Source organism: Ranitomeya variabilis, chromosome 8, assembly GCF_051348905.1.
Source record: "Ranitomeya variabilis isolate aRanVar5 chromosome 8, aRanVar5.hap1, whole genome shotgun sequence".
Lineage (NCBI taxonomy): Eukaryota > Metazoa > Chordata > Amphibia > Anura > Dendrobatidae > Ranitomeya > Ranitomeya variabilis.
In genome coordinates, this window is record NC_135239.1 from 108,117,589 (window position 1) to 108,142,691 (window position 25,103).

General features: G+C 42.7%; 1 protein-coding gene across 7 annotated transcripts in view; it reads right to left on the reverse strand.

The window, feature by feature from the left end:
* LOC143788704 (flavin-containing monooxygenase 5-like) overlaps positions 1-25,103 on the reverse strand; it is a 269,606-nt gene that overhangs the window by 31,129 nt on the left and 213,374 nt on the right. For all 7 annotated transcript variants that reach the window (XM_077278536.1, XM_077278535.1, XM_077278537.1 and 4 more), the window contains 2 exons: positions 12,507-12,669; positions 50-192 (listed from right to left, as the gene is read on the reverse strand). In XM_077278536.1, the coding sequence (XP_077134651.1) occupies positions 50-192; positions 12,507-12,669 (306 nt within the window). The remainder of the gene's footprint in view (positions 1-49; positions 193-12,506; positions 12,670-25,103) is intronic.

The window sequence follows — 25,103 nt, forward strand, 5'->3', positions numbered from 1 at the left end:
TTTTAAAACTAAAATATGTGAATTACACTTTATCCTCCAGGAGACACACCTGTTGTGCTGTTCTGCTTAGTTCCACAGCTATGTCTCCTCCAGAGTTCCCAATTCCAATCACTACAATTCTTTTGTCTTTAAAATTATCAGGGAGTTTATAATCTCGACTGTGCAGGTACTGCCCCTTAAAATGTTCTATTCCTAAAAGATAATGAAAAACAGATGAGTTCATTGTTCATGGCTTTAGACAGATATTGTACCATATTATCATAAATAGATGTTTACAAACATAACAGTGTTACACCTTTTCTTTCTTAATTTGTGTAAAAGATAACTTGCTTTCATTCTACTCAGCGGTAAATCATGAAACCATATTAATATATTATTAATAATCACCATCTGAAAGGTCTCATGTGCAAAAAAGTGTAAATAGGCTACGAAAGAAAGCTGCCAATAGAATAAAAGATGAATATTCCAGTTTCAGACTGGGTGTGTAGTAGGGAGTCTGTAGGTCAGACACTACAGTTGTCCATACAGATGAGATAACTGTCAGCCAAATGGCAAAAATCTACATGATCTCTCCCAACGTCCTGATAAGTATGAGCACTTGGCTCAGCTGAGCATTCATGTCTTTTCAATGGGAAGAGAGGAAAACAAAAATGATCATCTAATGAAATTCTGAAGGTGTGATCCTTCTCTCTTCTGACATAATCTGTTGCAGGAAAGTCCTCCACATACACATCAGAAGGTCTGCTGATCCCACTAACCAAATCCCTGGGTTTGGCTGCTTCTCGTCTACTGTGCATGATAACCACAACTCCTTTGAGACAAAGCCCTTTTTCATTTTGGGGTTTCTGTTTTTCGCTCCCCTTCTTCTCAGAACCATGACTTTTTTATTTTTATGTCAATATGGCCAACTGAGGACTTGTTTTGTGCAGGACAAATTATACTTTTGATTTTACCATATTGTGTACTGAAAAATGGGAAAAAAGTTCCAAGTGCGGTGAAATTGCAAAAAAAGTGCAATTCCGCAACTTTTTTTAAATTATTTTTTACCATGTTCACCAAATGCTAAACCTGACCTACCATTATGATTCTTCAGGTCATTACGAGTTCATAGACACCAAACATGTCTAGGTTCTTTTTTATCTAAGTGGTGATAAAAAATTCCAAACTTGGCTAAAAATACAAAATTGCGCTATTTTCCGATACCTGTACCGTCTCCATTTTTCGTGATATCAGGTTGGGTGAGGGCTTATTTTTTGCGCACCGAGCTTACATTTTTAATGATACCATTTTATTGTAGGTATGATCTTTTGGTCGCCTTTTATTGCATTTTAATGCACTGTTGCGGCAACAACAAAAAAACATAATTCTGGCACTTTTAATTTTTTTCTCGCTATGCAGTTTAGCAATCGGGTTAATTTTTTTAATGCAAAACACAAATGTAGTCAGCTCACCTGAATGTAGGCCACTCCTCATCTGTTCCTGCACGGAAAGGTTAGAGCAAACGATCCACAGAAAAAAGTAAGTTGAATCCAGCAGGATTGAAGTCTCTGTTTATTTTTTCATTAAAAATATGGTACATCACTCCAAAATATGAAACATATTAATATTTCACAGCATGTCACGCAAAATTTCAAAGTATAGCAGCGTTATTCCGACGCATTACCACCGAAGTCTTAATCGTGGCATGTCTGAGGAAGCGGTCACACACCAACACGAAACGCGCGTCGGGGCACATATCCAGGACCTGGACAGACTATTACAAACTTCTATGGGTAAATAATTCCCTTATCATATTATATACATGTTTAGTATTGCGGGATATTGGGGCACGATGTGCTGTTGAGTAGGTGATGGTGCATCACTGGAATACATATACCTAATGCACATCGGAACCAAGTACTGATATGCATGTGCATAGAGGTTATAGGTTACAAAGTACCGCAACTATATGTCATTGAATGTTCCGCCCAGTGAACCTGGAATATTAGTCGCACCTTGTATTTAGTCACTAATTACAACTACTGTACCATTATTTATGATGATCTTTTAGTGGATTCTATATTTCTAATAAACTATTTTTATGGTATTTCTTTTGTTCAGCTATTTTTTGACTCTTGTTTCTCCTATGTTAAGTCTATGCTATTGAGTCGCTGCATATGATAATTTACTGACGTCCCTTGTTTATATAGGTGCCTGTGTATGCTGCTTTTCAATGTACACGTAGTGCACCCTACATACTGCAACTTGCATACAGTGCATTCTACCAGATATAGGACATATGTGTCATTGCAATTTATGAAGTCTCTAATGTCAAAATGTTTGTGATTTTGATATGATTGAAATGAGTTTGTTTTATTAATGAATGTTCAACAAGAATGAGCAAACTGTCATCAGTTTTTGGTGATCAACCTGAAACTGACATAGAAACAACAGATGAATTAAAACGTCTGATGGTGACTCTTGAAAATAGGATGTCAAAAGAAACGAAAATCTGGTGGGACTCCAAAACTCTGAAAATGTATTTGGATAAAGATATAATTCCAAGTGGGTTGCGTATAAAAAAAATAGCAACCACCATTTATAATGAAGAATTTCAAATGGAGTGGAATACTATACTCAGCCAGTGCTCGCTCAAACTGATACAACTAATACTCAAAAATGAGGACATGGAACTGAATAAGGTCAAGGAAGAAATTAAGGAAACACAAAAATTGCTGAAACCGCACGCACAGACAAATGAGTTTAACAGCTATAAACCACCAAGGGGTGGGGATCATAGAAGAAAATTGTTAAATAGAGAATCCTTTTGGATTTTCACTTTAGAGACCAGAAATCCACATGGCTTAAACTCAAGACAAGACCTAATATTGCAATATTAGTAAAAAAAAATTTGGGACATGTCTTTTATTTTTTGTAATCATATTTTGCATTTTTTAATTTTAAAGTATACCGTATATGCTCGAGTATAAGCCGACCCCCCTAATTTTGCCACAAAAAACTGGGAAAACTAATGACTCGAGTATAAGCCTAGGTTGGGAAATGCAGCAGCTACGAGTAAATGTCCAAAGTAAAAATAGATACAAATAAAAGTAAAATTAATTGAGACATCAGTAGGTTAAGTGTTTTTGAATATCCATATTGAATCAGGAGCCCCATATAATGCTCCATAACGTTTAAGATGCTCCATATTAAAATATACCCCATATAATCCTGCATAAAGGTTATTAATGGCCCCATAAGATGCTCCATAGACACATTTGCCCAATATAATGCTGCACAAACGTTGATTATGGCCCCATAAGATGCTAGTGCTGCACAAATGTTGATTATGGCCCCATACAGACACTTGCCCCATATAGTACTGCACAAACGTTGATTATGGCCCCATACAGACACATGCCCCATATAGTGCTGCACAAATGTTGATTATGGCCCCATACAGACACTCGCCCATATAGTGCTGCACAAACGTTATGGCCCCAGACACTTGCCCCATATAGTGCTGCACAAATGTTGACTATGGCCCCATACAAACAGTTGCCCCATATAGTGCTGCACAAATGTTATGGCCCCAGACACTTGCCCCATATAGTGCTGCACAAATGTTATAGCCCCATAAGATGCTCCAGACAGGCACTTGCCCCATTTGCTGTTGCTGTGATAAAAAAAATCACATACTCACCTCTCCATCGCTCAGGCCCCCGGCACTTTCAATATTCACCTGCTCCTCGTTCCGGCGCCGCTCCATCTTCAGTGTCTTCTGCACTGACGTTCAGGCAGAGGGTGCGCACTAACCACGTCACCGCGCCCTCTGACCTGAGTGTCACTGCAGAAGATGCTGAAGATGGAGCGGCGCCAGAATGAAGAGCAGGTGAATATCGCACAGCGTTGCACTCCCCTCCCCGTTATACTCACCTGCTCCTGGCGCGGTGCAGTCCTTGCTTCCCCGGAGCCGCAGCTTCTTCCTATATTCACCGTTACCGCTCATTACAGTAATGAATATGCGGCTCCACCCCTATGAGAGGTGGAGCAGCATATTCATTACTGTAATGAGCGGTACCATGTGACCTCTCAGTACAGGAAGAAGCTGGGGCGCCAGGGACTTGCAGGGACCACGCCAGGAGTAGGTGAGTATAATTAGCCAGCCCCCACTCCCCCTCCCCTGCCGACCCCTGGGTATGTCTTGAGTATAAGCCGAGCGGGGGACTTTCAGCCTAAAAAAATGGGCTGAAAATCTCGGCTTATACTCGAGTATATACGGTAAGTATTATTTTTGCTTTTTATATTTTTTTTGGTTTTCCTTCCTTTTTTTTGTATGGTTTAAATCTTGTAATACCTAATGCTAATGTTGCAGCTATTTGCAGGTGTTGTTTGAGAAAAAAAAAATTAGCAAATTGGACGCAGTTGTGATGTTCCCATGGTAGGAACCATAAAATCTGTTTAGTTCCAGTTCAGACATGCCATGATTAAGACTTTGGTCGAAACGCGTCGGAATAACGTTGCTATACTTTGAAATTGTGCGTGACATGCTGTGAAATATTCACATGTTTCATATTTTGGAGTGGTGTACCATATTTTTAATAAAGAAATAAACAGAGACTGGTTTTAACTTCAATCCTGCTGGATTCAACTTACTTTTTTCTGTGGATAATTTTTTTTATACTGATAGATCAGTCGATTCTGAACTCAGCGATACCAAATATGAATATGTTTGATTTTTTTTTAACTGTTTTATTTTGAATGGGCCGAAACGGGGATGATTTAAACTTTAATTTTTTTCTATTTTTGTAATATTTGTAAAAACATTTTTCTTTTACTTTTGGCATACTTCAATAGTCTCCATGGGAGACTAGAAGCTGCCATAACCCGATCAGTTTTGCTATATACAGGCAATGATCAGTATGTAGCAGAATACCTCACTTGCTATGAGCGCCGACCACCGAGGGACGCTTATGGCAATCAGGCAGTGACAACCTTAGAGGTCTCCAGGAGACCTCTAGTTGTCATATCAACCCATCGGTGACTCACAGTAAAGTGACGGGGGTCACCGATGGGCGGATATCCGGCGCAATTGCCGGAAGCGCTTGTTAAATGCCGCTGTATGCATTTGACAATGGCATTTAATGGATTAATAAACAGCTGACATGTGCCGGGAAAGATGTGGGCTAACTGCTGGAGCCCACATCAAAGGGGGAGACATGACATGCATAGTACTAGTACGGCACATGTCGTGAAAGAGTTAAAGGGTTATTCTCAACTTTGATCTTCAGCAGTGTACTGCTGCACAGGTTTTTACTTTCTATTTGCTGGGGGGCACGTAATCCTCTTTGACTCACAGTTCTGTTTTAGTAACTTTGTTCTTCTGCTGAGCTTCGTCCTGCTACTGTGACATATTAACGGTCTGCCCATACTTGCACTAAAGTCTAACTGTTATCAGTACTGTGAAGAACAGCAATCCGCTTGGGACTAATTTGTCAGGGACCGACATTACCAATAATACTGCTGCCAAAAATTTGTCAGGGAGATCACGAAAATATGTCACCACTGCCACTAATTGTCAGGACAATCAAACAATTCATTAACGATTAATGGACAAGGCAAAGACTACTCTCGCTACTAGGCAGGTTACTGTATTAAAAAAGCTATGAGGGGGCACCACGGTCAGTGGGATCACACCGAGACCTACATACGAACCAATAATATAAAGCAAAAAAACAGAAACGGTCTCATAGAAGGGGATCACCACACATATGGAAAAGGCACTAGTAAAGACACAAGTTTATTAAGACACCATATACAAGTAGCAAAAATACAGACAGTTAAAAACATTTAAAAACATATACTTTATACAAAAGGCCCATAATAAGGCTACAACCCACACACACAGGACTGAACAATAAATGCTAAATACTCTCATGGACAAAGGTGGCTGATACCCCCATGCCTACATAGACAGCTCTGCCCCTCTCACAAGTGTATAATAATGATGTCAAAATGTACTATAACAAACATGAGGTAACAGAGCCCTATTAGTACACAAAGTGTCCGCATAGAAACACCCAAGCAGAAAAGTAGCGAAGTACACTAAGTCCTGAGGGGTGGGCACACCTCACAATCAGTAAAAACTGATGTATATAGGCTGGAAGGCTGTAAATAGTGTGAAGTAATCACAATCCCAAAGCCTTCATGGCACTGAAAAAAGATGACACAGCTGCACATAGACCAAACAAACTGAGCATACCAAGGCAAGGTAACCAATGAAACCCAGATGCGATGTGCAGAGCGGGTGTGCAAGCAGACAAAGTCCTGGTTGGGGCTGTGCAACAGCCCAACGCGTGTCGCCACCTACAAGTGGCTTCGTCAGGGGTAACTGACAAAGCCACTTGTAGGTGGCGACACGCGTTGGGCTGTTGCACAGCCCCAACCAGGACTTTGTCTGCTTGCACACCCGCTCTGCACATCGCATCTGGGTTTCATTGGTTACCTTGCCTTGGTATGCTCAGTTTGTTTGGTCTATGTGCAGCTGTGTCATCTTTTTTCAGTGCCATGAAGGCTTTGGGATTGTGATTACTTCACACTATTTACAGCCTTCCAGCCTATATACATCAGTTTTTACTGATTGTGAGGTGTGCCCACCCCTCAGGACTTAGTGTACTTCGCTACTTTTCTGCTTGGGTGTTTCTATGCGGACACTTTGTGTACTAATAGGGCTCTGTTACCTCATGTTTGTTATAGTACATTTTGACATCATTATTATACACTTGTGAGAGGGGCAGAGCTGTCTATGTAGGCATGGGGGTATCAGCCACCTTTGTCCATGAGAGTATTTAGCATTTATTGTTCAGTCCTGTGTGTGGGTTGTAGCCTAATTATGGGCCTTTTGTATAAAGTATATGTTTTTAAATGTTTTTAACTGTCTGTATTTTTGCTACTTGTATATGGTGTCTTAATAAAGTTGTGTCTTTACTAGTGCCTTTTCCATATGTGTGGTGATCCCCTTCTATGAGACCGTTTCTGTTTTTTTGCTTTATATTATAGGCAGGTTACTGGGCGCTTTTACAGTAACTGCATAATATATAGACCTGATTCCACCCTTGACCAGCAACCATCTAGGTAGAATTGAACACGTTAGTATATGTACAGTGCCTTGCGAAAGTATTCGGCCCCTTGGAACTTTTCAACCTTTTCCCACATATCATGCTTCAAACATAAAGATACCAAATGTAAATTTTTGGTGAAGAATCAACAAGAAGTGGAATACAATTGTGAAGTTGAACGAAATTTATTGGTTATTTTAAATTTTTGTGGAAATTCAAAAACTGAAAGTGGGGCGTGCAATATTATTCGGCCCCTTTAACTTAATACTTTGTTGCTCCACCTTTTGCTGCGCTTACAGCTGCAAGTCGCTTGAGGTATGTCTCTATCAGTTTTGTACATCGAAAGACTGAAATTCTTGCCAATTCTTCCTTGGCAAACAGCTTGAGCTCAGTGAGGTTTAATGGAGATAGTTTTTGAACAGCAGTTTTCAGCTCTTTCCACAGATTCTCAATTGGATTGAGGTCTGGACTTTGACTTGGCCATTCTACCACCTGGATACATTTATTTGTGAACCATTCCATTGTAGATTTTGCTTTATGTTTGGGATAATTGTCTTGTTGGAAAACAAATCTCCGTAACAGTCTCAGGTCTTTTGCAGACTCCAACAGGTTTTCTTCAAGAATGGTCCTGTATTTGGCTCCATCCATCTTCCCATCAATTTTAACCATCTTCCCTGTCCCTGCTGAAGAAAAGCAGGCCCAAACCATGATGCTGCCACCACCATGTTTGACAGTGGGGATGGTGTGCTCAGGGTGATGAGCTGTGTTGCCTTTACGCCAAACATATTGTTTGGCATTGTTGCCAAAAAGTCTGATTTTGGTTTCATCTGACCAGAGCACCTTCTTCCACATGTTTGGTGTGTCTCCCAGGTGGCTTGTTGCAAACTTTAAACAACACTTTTTATGGATATCTTTGAGAAATGGCTTTCTTCTTGCCACTCTTCCATAAAGGCCAGATTTGTGCAGTATACGACTGATTGTTGTCCTATGGACAGACTGTCCCACCTCAGCTGTAGATCTCTGCAGTTCATCCAGAGTAATCATGGGCCTCTTAGCTGCATCTCTGATCAGTCTTCTCCTTGTTTGAGATTAAAGTTTAGTGGGACGGCCGGGTCTTGGTAGATTTGCAGTGGTATGATACTCCTTCCATTTCAATAAGATCGCTTACACAGTGCTCCTTGGGATGTTTAAAGTTTTGGAAATCATTTTGTATCCAAGTCCAGCTTTAAACTTCTCCACAACAGTATCATGGACCTGCCTGTTGTGTTCCTTGGTCTTCATGATGCTCTCTTTGCTTCAAACAGAACCCTGAAACTATCACAGAGCAGGTGCATTTATACGGAGACTTGATTACACACAGGTGGATTATATTTATCATCATTAGGCATTTAGGACAACATTGGATCATTCAGAGATCCACAATGAACTTCTGGAGTGAATTTGCTGCACTGAAAGTAAAGGGGCCAAATAATATTGCACGCCCCACATATCAGTTTTTGAATTTCCACAAAAATTTAAAATAATCAATACATTTCGTTCAACTTCACAATTGTGTTACACTTGTTGATTCTTCACCAAAAATTTACATTTGGTATCTTTATGTTTGGAGCATGATATGTGAGAATAGGTTGAAATGTTCCAGGGGCTGAATACTTTTGCAAGGTACTGTACATATACACTGCTCAAAAAAATAAAGGGAACACTTAAAGAACAGAATTAAACTTCAAGTAAATCAAACTTCTGTGAAATCAAACTGTCCACTTAGGAAGCAAAACTGTTTGACAATCAATTTCATATGCTGTTGTGGAAATGGAATAGACAACAGAAGGAAATTATTGGCAATTATCAAGACACACTCAATAAAGGAGTGGTTCTGCAGGTGGGGACCACAGACCACATCTCAGTACCAATGCTTTCTGGCTGATGTTTTGGTCACTTTTGAATGTTAGTTGTGCTTTCACACTTGTGGTAGCATGAGATGGACTCTACAACTCACACAAGTGGCTCAGGTAGTGCAGCTCATCCAGGATGGTACATCAATGTGAGCTGTTGCAAGAACGTTTGCTGTGTCTGTCAGCGTAGAGTCCAGAGGCTGGAGGCAGTACCAGGAGACAGGCCAGTACACCAAGAGATGTGGAGGGGGCAGTAGGAGGGCAACAACCCAGCAGCAGGACCGCTACCTCAGCCTTTGTGCAACAAGGAACAGGAGGAGCACTGCCAGAGCCCTGCAAAATGACCTCCAGCTGGCCACAAATATGCATGTGTCTGCACAAACGGTTAGAAACTGACTCCATGAGGATGGTATGAGTGCCCGAAGTCCACAGATGGGGGTTGTGCTCATAACCCCACACCGTGCAGGACACTTGGAATTTGCCACTGATCACCAGGATTGGCAAATTTGCCACTGGCACCCTGTGCTCTTCACAGATGAAAGCAGGTTCACACTGAGCACATGTGACAGACATGACAGAGTCTGGAGACGCCATGGAGAGCCATCTGCTGCCTGCAACATCCTTCAAAATGACCGGTTTAGCAGTGGGGTTGCATTTCTTTGGAGGGCCGCACAGCCCTTTATGTGCTCGCCAGAGGTAACCTGACTGCCATTAGGAACCAAGATGAGATCCTCAGACCACTTGTGAGACCATATGCTGGTGCAGTTGGCACTGGGTTCCTCCTAATGCAGGACAATGCCAGACCTCATGTGGCTGGAGTGTGTCAGCAGTTCCTGCAAGATGAAGGCATTGAAGCTACAGACTGGCCCGCCCGTTCCACAGACCTGAATCTGATTGAACACATCTGTGAAATCATGTCTCGCACCATCCACCAACGTCACGTTGCACAACAGACTGTCTAGGAGCGGATGCTTTACTACAGGTCAGGGAGGAGATCCCTCAGGAGACCATCCGCCGCATGCCCAGGCATTGTAGAGAGGTCATTCAGGCACGTGAAGGCCACACACACTACTGAGCATAATTTCCTTGTCTTGAGGCATTTCCACTGAAGTTGGATCAGCCTGTAACTTCATTTTCCACTTTGATTTTGACCATCATTCCAACTCCAGACCTCCGTGGGATATTAGTTGTGATTTACATTGATAATTTTTAGGTTTTATTGTGCTCAACACATTCCACTATGTAATGAATAGAGATTTACAACTGGAATATTTCATTCAGTGATATCTTGGATGTGGGATTTTAGTGTCCCCTTTATTTTTTTGAGCAGTGTATATACAGCTCAGGCAAAAATTGAGAGACCACTGCAAAATGTTGTGTGTTTTTCTCTTTATAGGTATATTTTTGAGTAAAATGTAAATTGTTCATTTATTCTATAAACTTCTGACAACATGACTCTGAATTTCCAAGCAATTAATTTTGTATTTTTTTTTTACAAAGAAAAATGGTCAAATTTAAAAAAACAAACAGTGCTTTTAGACCTCACATAGTGCAAACAAAACAAGTTCATAATCATTTAGAAACAACAATACTAATGTTTTAACTCAGGAGGAGTTCAGAAATCAATATTTTTTGGAATAACCATGATTTTTAATTACAGCTTTCATGAGTCTTGGCATGCTTTCCATCAGTGTTTCACACTGCTTCTGGAGCAAAAATTTAAGCAGTTCTTCTTTGTTTGATGGCTTGTGGCTATCCATCATCCTCTTGATTACATTCCGGAGGTTTTCAATGGGATTCAGGTCAGGAGATTGGGCTGCCCATGACAGGGTTTTGATGTGGTGGTCTCTTAATTTTTGCCAGAGCTGTAAATATATATTTATAAAGGTGTCTATGAAAGACAGCTTTCTTTAATACATGTAACAAGTTTATTAGGAGCATCTAACTCGTCTGTAGGAGCCATAACTCTTAATGGTTGGTGGGGTATCAAATACTTATTTCTCACTGCAAAATGCAAATAAATTTATATAATTTATACAATTTTATTTTCTGAATTTTATTTTTGATATTCTATCTCTCAATTTAAATTAAATTATCCTTAAAATTATAGACTGTTCATGTCTTTGTCAGTGGGCAAACTTATAAAATCAAGGGATCAAATACTATTTTCCCCACTGTACATGCTGTACAGAAATATTATGCCACTGGTGTAAACCCTTGGATGAGTCAGTACCTTATTATTTTTAAACAGCATGTAAGTACTTTGATAAGAATACAGTAATTAATCAGAGCCACAATGAGTTTGTAGCAAACAAGTCATGCCAGACTAATCTAATTTCCTTCTATGATGGAATCACTGACTGAGTGACACAAGGAAATGCGGTAGATATAGTATATCTCGACTTCAGTAAAGCATTTGATAAAGTATATCATACTATCCTTATTGAAAAAGATGACGAAGTATGGGATTGACAAGGCTACTGTTCAGTGGACTCATAACTGGCTCAGTGATTGTACTCAAACAGTGGTGAAAAATGGTTGCACATACAATTGTTAGAGTGTTTCAAGTGGAGAACTACAAGGCTCTGTGCTGGCCCCAGTGTTGTTCAATATTTTTATAAAGGATCTAGGTAAGGGACCTGAAGGTAAATGAATCAAATTTGCTCACAATGCAAAGCTAGGAGGGATAGCTAACACTAGAAAAGACAGACAAAGGATTAAAAAGGATCTAGATAAGCTTGAACAATGAGCAGTGACTAATAGAATTGCATTTAACAGGGAGAGATGATAGATTCTGCATCTGGACAAGAAAAAAGAGAATTACATCTACACAATGGAAGGAATAGAACTAAGCAACAGCACGCATGAAAAAGACTTGGGTATACTAATAGATCACAGACTGCACTTGAGTCAACAGTGTGATGCATCAGCAAAATAAGGCAAACACAGTTCTAGGATGTATTAAGAAATGCATACAGTCTAGATCACATGAAGTAATTATCCCCCTCTACTCCTCCTTGGTCAGGCCTCATCTGGAATACTGTGTCCAGTTCTGGGCACCACATTTTAAAGAAGACATTAACAAACTGGAGCAAGTTCAGAGAACAACTACCAGGATAGTGAGCAAACTGCAAAGTATGTCCTGCAAGGAACAGTTAAAAGATCTGGGAATGTTTAGTTTGCAAAAAAAGAAGGTTAAGAGGAGACTAATAGCTGTCTACAAATATCTGAAGGGATAGCACAGAATAGAGGAATCATCCTTATTCTCATTTGCACATGGAAACACAAAAAGGAATGGAATGAAACGGAGAAGATACAGATTAGATATTAGAAAAACTTTTTGACAGTGAGGGTGATCAATAAGTGGAACAGGCTGCCACTAGAGGTGGTGAGTTCTCCTTCAATTGAAGTCTTCAAACATAGGCTGGACAGACCCTGGCAATCCCTTCCAACACTAACATTCTATGATTCTATTTTAGACTATAATATAGGATATTGTGATAATAGACATAATTACCTGGAAAAGAAGATAATGGTAAGTTAGGAAATGTATGATGTCCTGTACAGATCATCACAGCATCAAATACAGTGACTTCTTGATCTCCATACTTTTCAGTTGTGACAGTCCATTGACCAGAGGTTGAAAAGTTTGGGCTTCGCTTTATACTGCAGACTGTGGTCTGAAATAAAAAACAGGCCACATATTTGCCAGTGTGGTATTTCTGTGAGAGCCCTCATATATCTGCGTGCTCCAAGTTTGGTCATTGTAGGCCGTAAGACCACTTTTTTTGCTGTCTGTTACTCTAATTATGTACAGCACTATTTAGCATTTAAAAATATCAAAAGGCTACATATTTGCCTGTGTGGTCTTTCCGTGACAGCCCTCATATATCTGAATGCTCTAAGTTTGGTCATTGTAGGCCGGAAGACCACTTTTTTTGCCGTCTGATACTGAAATTATATACAGCACTATTTAGCGTAAAAAAAAATAAAAAGGCCACATATTTGCCAGTGTGGCATTTCCGTGAGTGCCCTCACATATCTGCATGCTCCAAGTTTGGTTATTGTAGGCCGGTAGACCACTTTTTTTGCTGTTTGTTACTCAAATTATATACAGCACTATTTAGCCTAACAAAATATAAAAAGGACACATATTTGATAGTGTGGTATTTCCGTGAGAGCCCTCATATATCTGCGTGCTCCAAGTTTGGTCATTGTAGGCCGGAGGACCACTTTATTGCTGTCTGTTACTGAAATTATATACAGCATTGTTTAGCATAAAAAAATATAAAAAGGGCACATATTTGCCTGTGTGGTATTTCCGTGAGAGCCCTCATGTATCTGCCTCCTCCAAGTTTGGTCATTGTAGGCCGGAGGACCACTTATTTTGCTGTCTGTTACTGAAATTATATACAGCACTGTTTAGCATAAAAAAATATAAAAAGGGCACATATTTGCCAGTGTGGTATTTCCGTGAGAGCCCTCATATATCTGCCTGCTCCAAGTTTGGGCATTGTAGGCCAGTGTACCCTTTTATTTGCTGTCTGTTACTCTACTTATATACAGCACAATTTTGCAAAAATGAACTTCACAGAAAAGCCCCCAAAAATTGAATACAGTCTGATATGTCAGGCTGAGGCCTGCCTGGTGTTTGGATTTGAAAAATCGTAGATTTGCAGGCATTCTGATCAGATATTATTTTGCTACCAATAAATATATTTGTGTTGAGCATTTGAAATAGTGCAGTAGTCCATTTAAAATGGGCAAGGCAAGGGATGGGGAAGTGGACGTGAAGATGATGGTGCATGCAGAGGACGAGGCCGTGGCCAAGGTGAAAGTGGGCAACAACAAAGAGCCACATCTTCTCGCTCAACCTTCCTGTCCTAGTTTCTTAGGGACCACAGCACACCACTATTGAAGCCAGAGCAGTGTGAAACGGTTGTTGGGTGGATAGCGGATAATGCTTCCAGTCACTTAGCCAACACCATCACCACCATGTCCTCCACACAGTCAAGTCTGAGTAGCCGTGAGTATGGCCCGGATATTCCTCACCCTGATCCTCCTTCCTCCCACCATGTCGAGTGCCCTGAGACAACTGATCCCACACTTGGACACTATGAAGAGCTGTCCAGTTTTACATTTCAAGATTCAGAACTCTCGGCCGGTCAACTTGAAGTGAGGACAGATAAGATCACATGTAGAGATGCCCAAAGCTTTGACCATCCCCGGTCACACGAAGGCGATGGTAGGAAAGTGTCAGAAGAGGTGGACGATGATGAGACACAATTTCCAGAAAGTCAGGAGGAGGAGCAGGGTGTGGATGTGGAAGACGAGGTGGTGGATGACTATGTGACTGACCCAACCTGGCAGCAGAACATGCAGAGTGAGAGCAGCAGCACACATGGGGAAGGAGGCATATCACCACAACAAGCAGGAAGAAGCAGTGTGGTGGCCACAGACAGAAGGTGTGCATCTATTCCCCATAACACCAACACGAGGGAAGTTGCCATTCCAACTGTTAGATCTTCCTGAGTCTGGTTATTTTTTAAAGACTCTGCAGATAACCCCAAACAGGCCATTTGCAGCACCTGCCATGCCCGCATCAGCAGGGGTAGCAAAACAACCAGCCTGACCACCACCAGCATGATCAGGCACATGGCAGCAAAGCACCCGACTTTGTGGGCCGAACCCCAGACTCCAGGACCACTGTCTGCAGGTCACCACACTGCTTCTTCCACTGCTTTGCGTAGAAGCCAATCCCCAGTACACCGTGCATGTGAAGATGCCTCTAGCCCTGCATCTGTTGTAGCCCACAGTCAAGCAGCACCATCATAAAGTCCATCCACATCCTTGTCCCAGCAGAGCCATCAGTTGTCTATAACCCAGTCTTTGGAACGCAAGCGGAAATACCCAGCCACGCCCCACAGGCCACAGTCCTAACTTCTTATATTTCTCTTCTGCTTGCACTAGAAATGCTGCCTTTTAGGCTTGTTGAGACAGAAACTTTCCGCAACCTATTTCTCCCAGTGTGCCATACCGGCATTACACCAGCATGTGTCCCACAACATTACCCGTGCCCTTAATGCTGTTACAGGGAAAGTCCACCAAGGACACGTGGACGAGTGCTTGTAGGCAGGGATGGCACATCTCACTGATGGCACACTGGGTTAACATAGTGGAAGCCGGGACCCAGTCGGACCTTGGGATGGAACACATCCTCCCCACGCTGAGGAGTGCTGGCCCTACATCAATCAGGGTTGTCCCCACAGTCTACAACTCCTGCACCTCCTCCTCCTCCTCTTCATCTTCCATCTCTGAAATCAACACATCAGTCAGAAGCTGGAAGGACTACAGCACTGCCTCAGCCAAGCGGCAACAGGCTGTTCTGAAGCTAATCTGCATAGGTGACAAACCGCACAATGCAGAAGAGTTGTGGACAGCACTGAAAGAGCAGTCAGATGTTTGGATGACACTGCTGAACCTACAGCCAGGCATGGTCGTGTGTGACAATGGCCGTAACCTGGTGGCAGCTCTGAGGCAAGGTGAGCTCACACACGTACCTTGCTTGGCCCATGTGCTTAACCTCGTGATTCAACGTTTTCTGAAAAGCTACCCGAAGCTGCCGGATCTGCAAGTGAAAGTACGCCGTCTGTGTGCCCATTTTAGAAAGTCAGCTACATCTTCAGCCGCCCTTGCCATGCTTCAGCAGCATTTGCAGCTTCAAGCTCACCAGCTGGTGTGTGATATCCCCATGCGCTGGAACTCTATGCTGCATATGTGGGAAAGGATTTGTTAGCAGAAGAGGGCAGTTGTTGACTACCAACATCAACAAGGCCGTCAATATTCTGTTCAGACTCTACACATAAGACCTCAGGAGTGGACATGGATTTCCGACATATGTACCATCCTCCAAAACTTTGAGGACTGCACCAAGATGGTGAGCGGCGATGACGTCATAATTAGTGTCACCTTCCCACTTCTCAGCATTCTGAAAACCTCTCTGCTCACAATTAAAGAGGATGCATTGCAGGCAGAGCATGAGGACATGGAGCAAGGAACCATACAGGGGGATTACACTCAGCCCAGTCTCATGTCTTCTCAATGTGGATTGGTAGGCAATGAGGAGGAAGAACAGGAGCTACTTTCATGTGCTATAGACGGTACTAAAAGCACAGTTGTCATACCATCTGTTCAGCGGGGATGGCCTGAGGACAGGGAGGAGGAGGATGAGGATGACGAGGAGGAGGTCAACATGGTAAGTCATCCTGTTGGTGAGGACACGGTAGTCCTTCCTGTTTGCAGTCTGGCACGCATGGCTGACTTTATGTTGCGCTGCGTTTCACGTGACCCTCGCAATATAAAAATTTTGGGAGACACTCATCACTGGTGGGTGACACTTCTAGACCCACGCTACAAGGAGAACTTTCAATCTCTTTTGCCATAAGCAGAGAGGTGTACTAATTTGTTGCAGTACCAGAGGCCCCTTGTAGTGGAATTACTTAGAAAATTCCCATGTGAGAACGCTAGCAGCAGCCGTCAGAGTTTGTTGTACAACCAAGGAGTCCAAGCGAGAGAGACAGAAGTACAATCCAGCGCAGGCAAGTGAACAATGGCAAAGTTCTGGGACAGTTTTCTCAGGCCCTCCCATCATGACAGCACAGAGGCAAGGGTCGCTATCACAAGAAGTGCAATGTTTGGGAAGATGGTGAGGGAGTACCTTACAGATCATACAAAAGTCCTCCATGATTCCTCTGTGCCTTTTAATTATTCGGTATCCAAGCTGGACATGTGGCATGAACTGGCTCTATACGCCTTGGAGGTCCTGGCCTGCCCTGCTGCTAGCGTTCTGTCTGAGCGGGTTTTTAGTGCCCCTGGTGGAATTATAACATTACCGCATCCGCTTGTCAACTGAAAATGCTGACATGCTGACTCTTATAAAAATGAACAAGGGCTGGATTGGGAAATACTTCTGTACACCACCAAGTGAAAACAGCGAAACATAACCTCAAATACATTCTCTCTTTTGGGGAGGTGTATTCTCATGCACCTCTTCACAACCACACATGGGTATACGCTTCCAGATTTGGTCTGTTTGCTGTTATCCTCCTCCATATCCTCCTCCGTATCCTCATCCTCATCATCCAGAACCACTAGATGACCAGGGTGAACGTGCTCTGTACTGTTATAGGCCGGTGCATTTTGGGCAAGGTGGCTGTGATGGCACTATTGTAAATTGTAAAAAAAAAAGGACCCCACATTGGGGAATTGGGCATGATATTACATTGGGCCTACTTCTTCATTCTGTCTCCTGCAATGTGTCCTTTAACTGCCACTAGATCACCAGGATGAACGTGCTCTGTACAGTGTATTTTGGGCAAGGGGGCTGTGATGGCACTATTTTATTTTGTAAAAAAAGGAACCCACATTGGGGAATTGGGCATGAATTGTGAATTGGGCACACACCACATGGCCAGCTAGGGTGGCTAAATGTTGCAATGACATTTCCCAGTGAACGCATTTGTAGTGGTTGAAAGCAATGTTAAAGTTGAAAAATGCTTCAAAAATGCTGCGCCTGAACTAAGCCTAAGTGGGGGAGGAAATTTTCATTCTGGGGTTAATAATTTGGCCTTACAGGCAAGTCATTAACCTGCAAAGGATGTACCTTAACATATTTCCCAGCAAAATCCGTTTTGGTTTCGCTTTAGTGTGTTTTTTGTGGCACCGGGAAAAATGGTGCCACAAATGGCATGAATCTCGGAAAAAATGGTTTAAAGCTGTGAACTAGGAGTCAGGAATGCTTCCAGGGGCAATGCCCATGATGTTCCTGTGTCATTTGAGCAATGTTTCCATCATTTGCAGACCTTAACAGGACCCCCAGGGGGGATCACAGTAAAAATACTCAGGTCTCCCATAGACTTACATTGGGCTCGTTGCTCTGGCCGAGTGCCCGAGTATTCTAATCTGCTCGACCCGAGCAACAAGCACCCAAGCATTTTAGTGCTCGCTCATCACTAGTAATGTGATATTCACATGGAGTTGAACATTTGGCCTCCAAAGTCAATGTGACTCGTGGGCCCTTTCCACCCCTGTCTAGCACAATGTGGATGTATTATCTCTTAACCTCATATGTGCAGATCAAGATATTGGAGAAGTTGTTGTAAAATCTATAATGTCTTTTAACTCAGTTCAGATTTTGTTTTTTTATTGCATCCTTTTATCTAAGCTAAAATTAAGCTTAGAGAGTCATTTTTTCCTGTAAAACACTGTCAGAGGCCTCATTTAGATGTCAGTTTTTCACATATACAGTATATTCTGTGCTTTTCACGGATAGAACCCATACCCATTTTAGTCTATGGGGTTGTTCACATGTCTGTGTTTTTTGTGGACCAGATATGAACATTTTTCAGGAGGTACAGATGAAAAATTACCCATACAAGTTTATGGATCTATGAAAATTGACATCACACAGAAGGCATCAGCATACAGTTTGTGTGATATCTGTGATTAACATTGTAAATGATAGGAGAAACTTTGTCATTTATCCATTTTTTAAATCATTGATGAAACTCTGATGGTAGAAACAGACACACGGATCAAACACACAATGATGACTCTTGGACCGTTGTTTTGCGCAAGTGAAAAATTTCTGAAAATAGCTCCTAACTGTTACAGATCCGAAGGGACAGCTCCTCCAAAATCGCAACTGTCCCGCTGGATCTGTAGGTCAGAGCAATTTTCCCGACTTCCAATTACTTTGTGCTACATGTCTCCAGTCATCTTCAATGTCCTGTAGTTTCCATCTCCTTCTACCCTGACTCTAAGGCTATGTGGATTTTCCCGCAGATCCGCAGCGTTTTTGATGCTGCGGATCTGTAGCAGTTTTCCATGCGTTTAACAGTAGCATGCTAACCTATGGAAAACCAAACCCGCTGTGCACATACTGCGGAAACAAACGCACGGGAACGCAGCTTTGTTTTTTCCGCAGCATGTCAATTCTTTGTGCGGATCTGCAGCGTTTCTGCACCCATAGACTTGCATTGAGTCAGGCACATCCACAGCAAAACTGCAGATGTAAAAAATATCTGCGGTTTAGCTGCAGGGGAAATGCTGCAGATCGGGAGGAGGGAAGTGTGTGCCTGTATGTGTGTGCAGGCGGGGTCTGCGGGCTGTCAGTGGGTCTGCCGGGGTGTCTGCGGGCTGTCTGGGGGAGTCTGTGGACTGTCTGGGTGTGTGCGGGGCTGTCCAGGTGTGTGCAGCGCTGTGCGGCGCTGTCCGGCGCTGTCCGGGTGTGTGTGGTGCTGTGCAGGTGTGTGTGGCGCTGTCCTTGTGTGTGTGTTTGTGTGTGCAGGCATCGTCTGATGGGATTACAAGTCCCATCGGGCTATGCCTGCTACAGTGACATTGATTGACGCATTAGCCAGTGGTGGGACAGGAGTAGTCCCATCATCCGGCTAATGTGTTGAATGTAAAAAAAACCAAACACATACATACAACATACAGTATATACAACATATAACATACAGTACATACTGTACATACAACAGAACATACAACATATAACATACAGTACATACAACATATGGCATACAGAACATACTACATACAGCATACAGTACATACAACATATGACATACAGAACATACTACATACAACATATGACATACAGAACATACTACATACAACATATGACACACAGAACATACTACATAAAACATACAGTACATACAACAAATGACATACAGTACATATAACATATGACATACAACAGTACATACAACATACAACAGTACATACAACATATGACATACAGTACATACAACATATGACATGCAGTACATACAATATACAACATGTGACACACAGAACATACTACATACAACATACAGTATATACAACATATGACATACAGTGCATACAACATATGACATACAACAGTACATACAACATATGACATACAGTACATACAACATATGACATACAACAGTGCATACAACATACAACATATGACATACAGTACATACAACATACTACATGCAACAGTACATACAACACATACATATAGACATACAGTACATATGCACAACACATACAGTACATAAAACAGAGTACATACTCACCATCACCTTGATCCGCGAAGCCATCAATCACCTGTAAAAAATATTAAAATAGATAGATAGATAGATAGATAGATAGATATGGGATGGATAGATAGATACATACAGATATATCTATATATCTATGTCTATTTCCATAGATATGTCCATATCCATGTTTCTAAACCGCTTCACCCCTGGAGCTTTTTTGTTTTTGTTTATCGCTCCCCTTCTTTCCAGAGCCATAATTTTTCCGTCAATATGGCCATGTGAGGGCAAATCTTTTGCAGGACAAGTTCTACTTTTGAACAACACCATTGGTTTTACCATGTCGTGTAACAGAAAATGTGAAAAAAATTCAAAGTGCAATGAAATTGCAAAAAAAGTGCAATCCCACACTTGTTTTTTGCTTGGCTTTTTTGCTAGGTTCACTAAATGCTAACGCTGTGTGCACACGTTGCGGATTTGATTGCAGATCCGCAGCATTTTTTGCCGCACAGAATTGCATCAAATCCGCAGTGTAGTGCACAATCAATGTAAGTCTATGGGAGCCGCAGACTTGTGCACATGCTGAGGAAAAAGCCGCACTGAAACGCAGCTTTTTTTTCTCGCTGCATGTCACTCCTTTTCTGTGGATCTGCAGCGTTTCTGCACCCTTAGACTTTCATTGATTCGGGCACATCCGCAGCAAAACCGCAGATGTAAAAAAGATCTGCAGGTTTGCTGCGGATGTGGGTCCGAGAAATGCTGCAGTTCGGGAGGAGGGGAGTGTGTGGGCGGAATGTGGGCGGTGACTGTGTGCGTGTATGTGTGTGCTGGATCTGCGGGCTGTTCGGATGTGTGTGGGACTGTTCGTGTGTGTGTGGGGCTGTTCGGGTGTGTGCGGGACTGTTCGGGTGTGTGCGGGGCTGTTCGGGTGTGTGTGGGGCTGTGAGGGGGGTCTTTTGGGGTGTGTGTGCAGGCATCATCCGATGGGACTACAAGTACGCAGCATCCAATCTGCAACTAATTCGGATGTAATCTGGACAGTGGACACACACTCTACGCTATCCATTTAATCTATCATCTATCTATCTGTGTGTGTAATGGAGTGTGGGTTGGACAAATGTAAAAGAGGAGGTTGGACAATGACATCACAAATCTTTTTTTTTTGTTCAATAATACATCTTTATTGAGCTTTCAAAAACGCACCAAAACGCATAAAAACCGGGCAAAAACCGCACCAAAAGCGAATTAATAAATGCATCAAAACCGTGCAAAAAACTGCATAAAAACGCATCAAAACTGCACCAAAAACTACATCAAAACCGCACCAAAAACTGCATCAAAACCGCACCAAAATTGCATCAACACTGCACCAAAACCGCACCAAAAACTGCATCAAAACCATGCAAAAACCACACCAAAAACTGTATCAAAACCGCACCAAAAACTCCATCAAAACCGCACCATAACTGCAAAACTGCAACAGGTTTTGATGCAGTTTTTGGTGCAGTTTTGATGCTGTTTTTGGTGCGGTTTTTGCGCGGTTTTGATGCAGTTTTTGGAAATAAATAAATAAATGGAAAATGTGCATGATTTGAAAGGAAACATGCATGAAAAAACGGATTCCGAGGCCGGATTCATCATTTCACATCTCAGTTTCATGTTTTTTGCCGGATCCGTCGCTGTGCGTTTTTTCACCGGACAGAAAAAACGTTCCTCTGTATGTGTTTTCCGTCCAGCGGTAACAGCTTTTTTGACCGATCCAGCAAAAAACGGATGAAACGTGTGGCCATCAGGCGCAATCCGGCACTAATACAACTCTATGAGAAAAAAACGGATCCGGCGGAAAAAAATGGATCCGTTTTTTTCAAAACTCGCCAGATTGTGCCTGACGGCAAAAACCTGATGTGTGAAAGCAGCCAGATATATGGATAGAAACATCTATGTATCTATAGATATATCTATAGATAGATATATTGTAGGGATGTCACTCACTCAGGTGCGATGGCTGACACTCAGGAGGGACGTTCCTTTAAAGTTCAGAGGGTTTATTGCTTCATAAACCAGTTTAGCATAAACAGGAAAACAAATAGCCTTTAACTCAGGCAAAAGGGAAAAACAACTGTCCATTCCTTCAGGCCCAGTGCTGGAGCCTTAACACACTGGAGGCTAGCAGCTCCACACATATCCCCCTGTGTTAAGGGTTAGCCTGTCTTATATAAAGCTAACCACACCCAGTAACCCATCACATGATTAGCCATGTGGTCTGACATCACCACAGGTCCTGAACACACATATATACATGGTAATATCAAGAAATACTCCGGACTACATTACAGCAACAAGGCACTTATGTGGCACATACCTCCCATCGACTACACACCCTTTAGCCATGCTACATACCTCCCCCCTCTGCCTAAAGCCGTGGGGCTTGGCACTTTTTCCCACTAAACAAGGGATTCTTGATAGGGCATCCGCATTACCATGCAGCTTTCCGGCCCTATATTCCACATGGAAACTGAAGTCCTGCAGGGCTAAGAACCAACGGGTGACCCTAGCATTTCTACCCCTTGTTTCCCTCATCCATTTTAGTGGGGCATGGTCAGATATCAGTCTGAATTTATGACCCAGCAGATAGTACCGTAACGTGTCCTGTTGTGAATTAGACTTTTTGGCTCCCTCTTGTGGTTACTAGTGATATGACTCTGGGATTGTCTTTCCTCAGTTTGGCACCCACCTGGGCCGTTAGTCCAGGGGTGTTGCTATATAAACTTCCTGGATCCTTAGTCCAGTGCCTGGCATCGTTGTAATCAGATCATTTCTGTTTGCTCCTGTCTGCTGGTCCTGGTTCGTGCAAAATTAAGCTAAGTCTTGCTTCTTTGTTTTTTGGTTATTTGCTTTGCTCTTATTTTTGTCCAGCTTGTACTAAATGTGATTCCTGACTTTGCTGGAAGCTCTAGGGGGCTGGTGTTCTCCCCCCGGGGCGTTAGACGGTTCGGGGGTTCTTGAATATCCAGCGTGGATATTTTGATAGGGTTTTTGCTGACCATATAAGTCATCTTACTATATTCTGCTATTAGCTAGTGGGCCTCTCTTTGCTAAATACTTAGCTCATTCTTACGTTTGTCTTTTCCTCTTACCTCACCGTTATTATTTGTTGGGGGCTTGTGTTATGACCCCAATGGCAGAGGGTCTCAAAAGTACATACCAAGTCTGCAAACACAAAAAACCAGCTCATAGGGCAGTGGTAACTGGGCTGACCATATATCTAATCCTAGCACCACAAATAGCAGCAGCCGGGGAACGTGCCTACGTTGGTTCTAGACGTCTCGCGCCAGCCGGAGAACTAACTAACCCTAGAAGGGAAAATATAGACCTTTCTTGCCTCCAGAGAAAAGACCCCAAAAGTTGGATACAAGCCCCCAACAAATAACAACGGTGAGGTAAGGAGAAAAGACAAACGTAAGAATGAACTAGATATTTAGCAAAGAGAGGCCCACTGACTAATAGCAGAATATAGTAAGATGACTTATATGGTCAGCAAAAACCCTATCAAAATTTCCACGCTGGATATTCAAGAACCCCCGAACCGTCTAACGGCCCGGGGGGAGAACACCAGCCCCCTAGAGCTTCCAGCAAAATCAGGAATCACATTTAGTACAAGCTGGACAAAAAATAAGAGCAAAGCAAATAACCAAAAAAACAAGGAAGCAGGACTTAGCTTAATTTTGCAAGATCCAAGACCAGCAGACAGGAGCAAACAGAAAGGAACTGATTACAACGATGCCAGGCACTGGACTGAGAAACCAGGAAGTTTATATAGCAACACCCCTGGACTAACGACCCAGGTGGGTGCCAAACTGAGGAAAGACAATCCCAGAGTCATATCACTAGTGACCACAAGAGGGAGCCAAAAAAGTCTAATTCACAACAGTACCCCCCCCTTAAGGAGGGGTCACCGAACCCTCACCAAGACCACCAGGGCGATCAGGATGAGCAGCGTGAAAGGCACGAACTAAATCGGCCGCATGCACATCAGAGGCAACCACGCAGGAATTATCCTCCTGACCATAGCCCTTCCACTTGACCAGATACTGAAGCCTCCACCCTCAACCAACACCGGAGCAGGAGGCTCAACAGAAGGAACCACAGGTACAACGTACCGCCGCAACAAAGACCTATGGAACACGTTGTGAATGGCAAACGACACCGGAAGATCCAAGCGAAAGGACACAGGATTAAGGATTTCCAATATCTTGTAAGGACCGATGAAGCGAGGCTTAAATTTAGGAGAGGAGACCTTCATAGGAACAAATCGAGAAGACAGCCATACCAAATCCCCTTCACGAAGTCGGGGACCCACACCGCGGCGGCAGTTGGCAAAACGCTGAGCCTTCTCCTGTGACAACTTCAAGTTGTCAACCACATGATTCCAGATCCGCTGCAACCTATCCACCACGGAATGTACCCCAGGACAGTCAGAAGGCTCCACATGTCCCGAGGAAAAACGAGGATGGAAACCAGAGTTGCAAAAAAATGGCGAAACCAAAGTAGCGGAACTAGCCCGATTATTAAGGGCAAACTCAGCCAACGGCAAGAAGGTCACCCAATCATCCTGATCTGCAGAAACAAAACACCTCAAATAAGCCTCCAGAGTCTGATTAGTTCGCTCCGTTTGTCCATTAGTCTGAGGATGAAAGGCAGACGAAAACGACAAATCAATGCCCATCTTAGCACAAAAGGATCGCCAGAACCTGGAAACAAACTGGGATCCTCTGTCAGACACAATATTCTCAGGAATGCCGTGTAAACGAACCACATTCTGAAAGAACAAAGGAACCAGATCGGAAGAGGAAGGCAGCTTAGGTAAAGATACCAAATGGACCATCTTGGAAAAGCGATCACATACCACCCAGATGACAGACATGCCCTGAGACACCGGAAGATCTGAAATGAAATCCATGGAAATGTGTGTCCAAGGCCTCTTCGGGACAGGCAAGGGCAAGAGCAACCCGCTGGCACGAAAACAGCAAGGC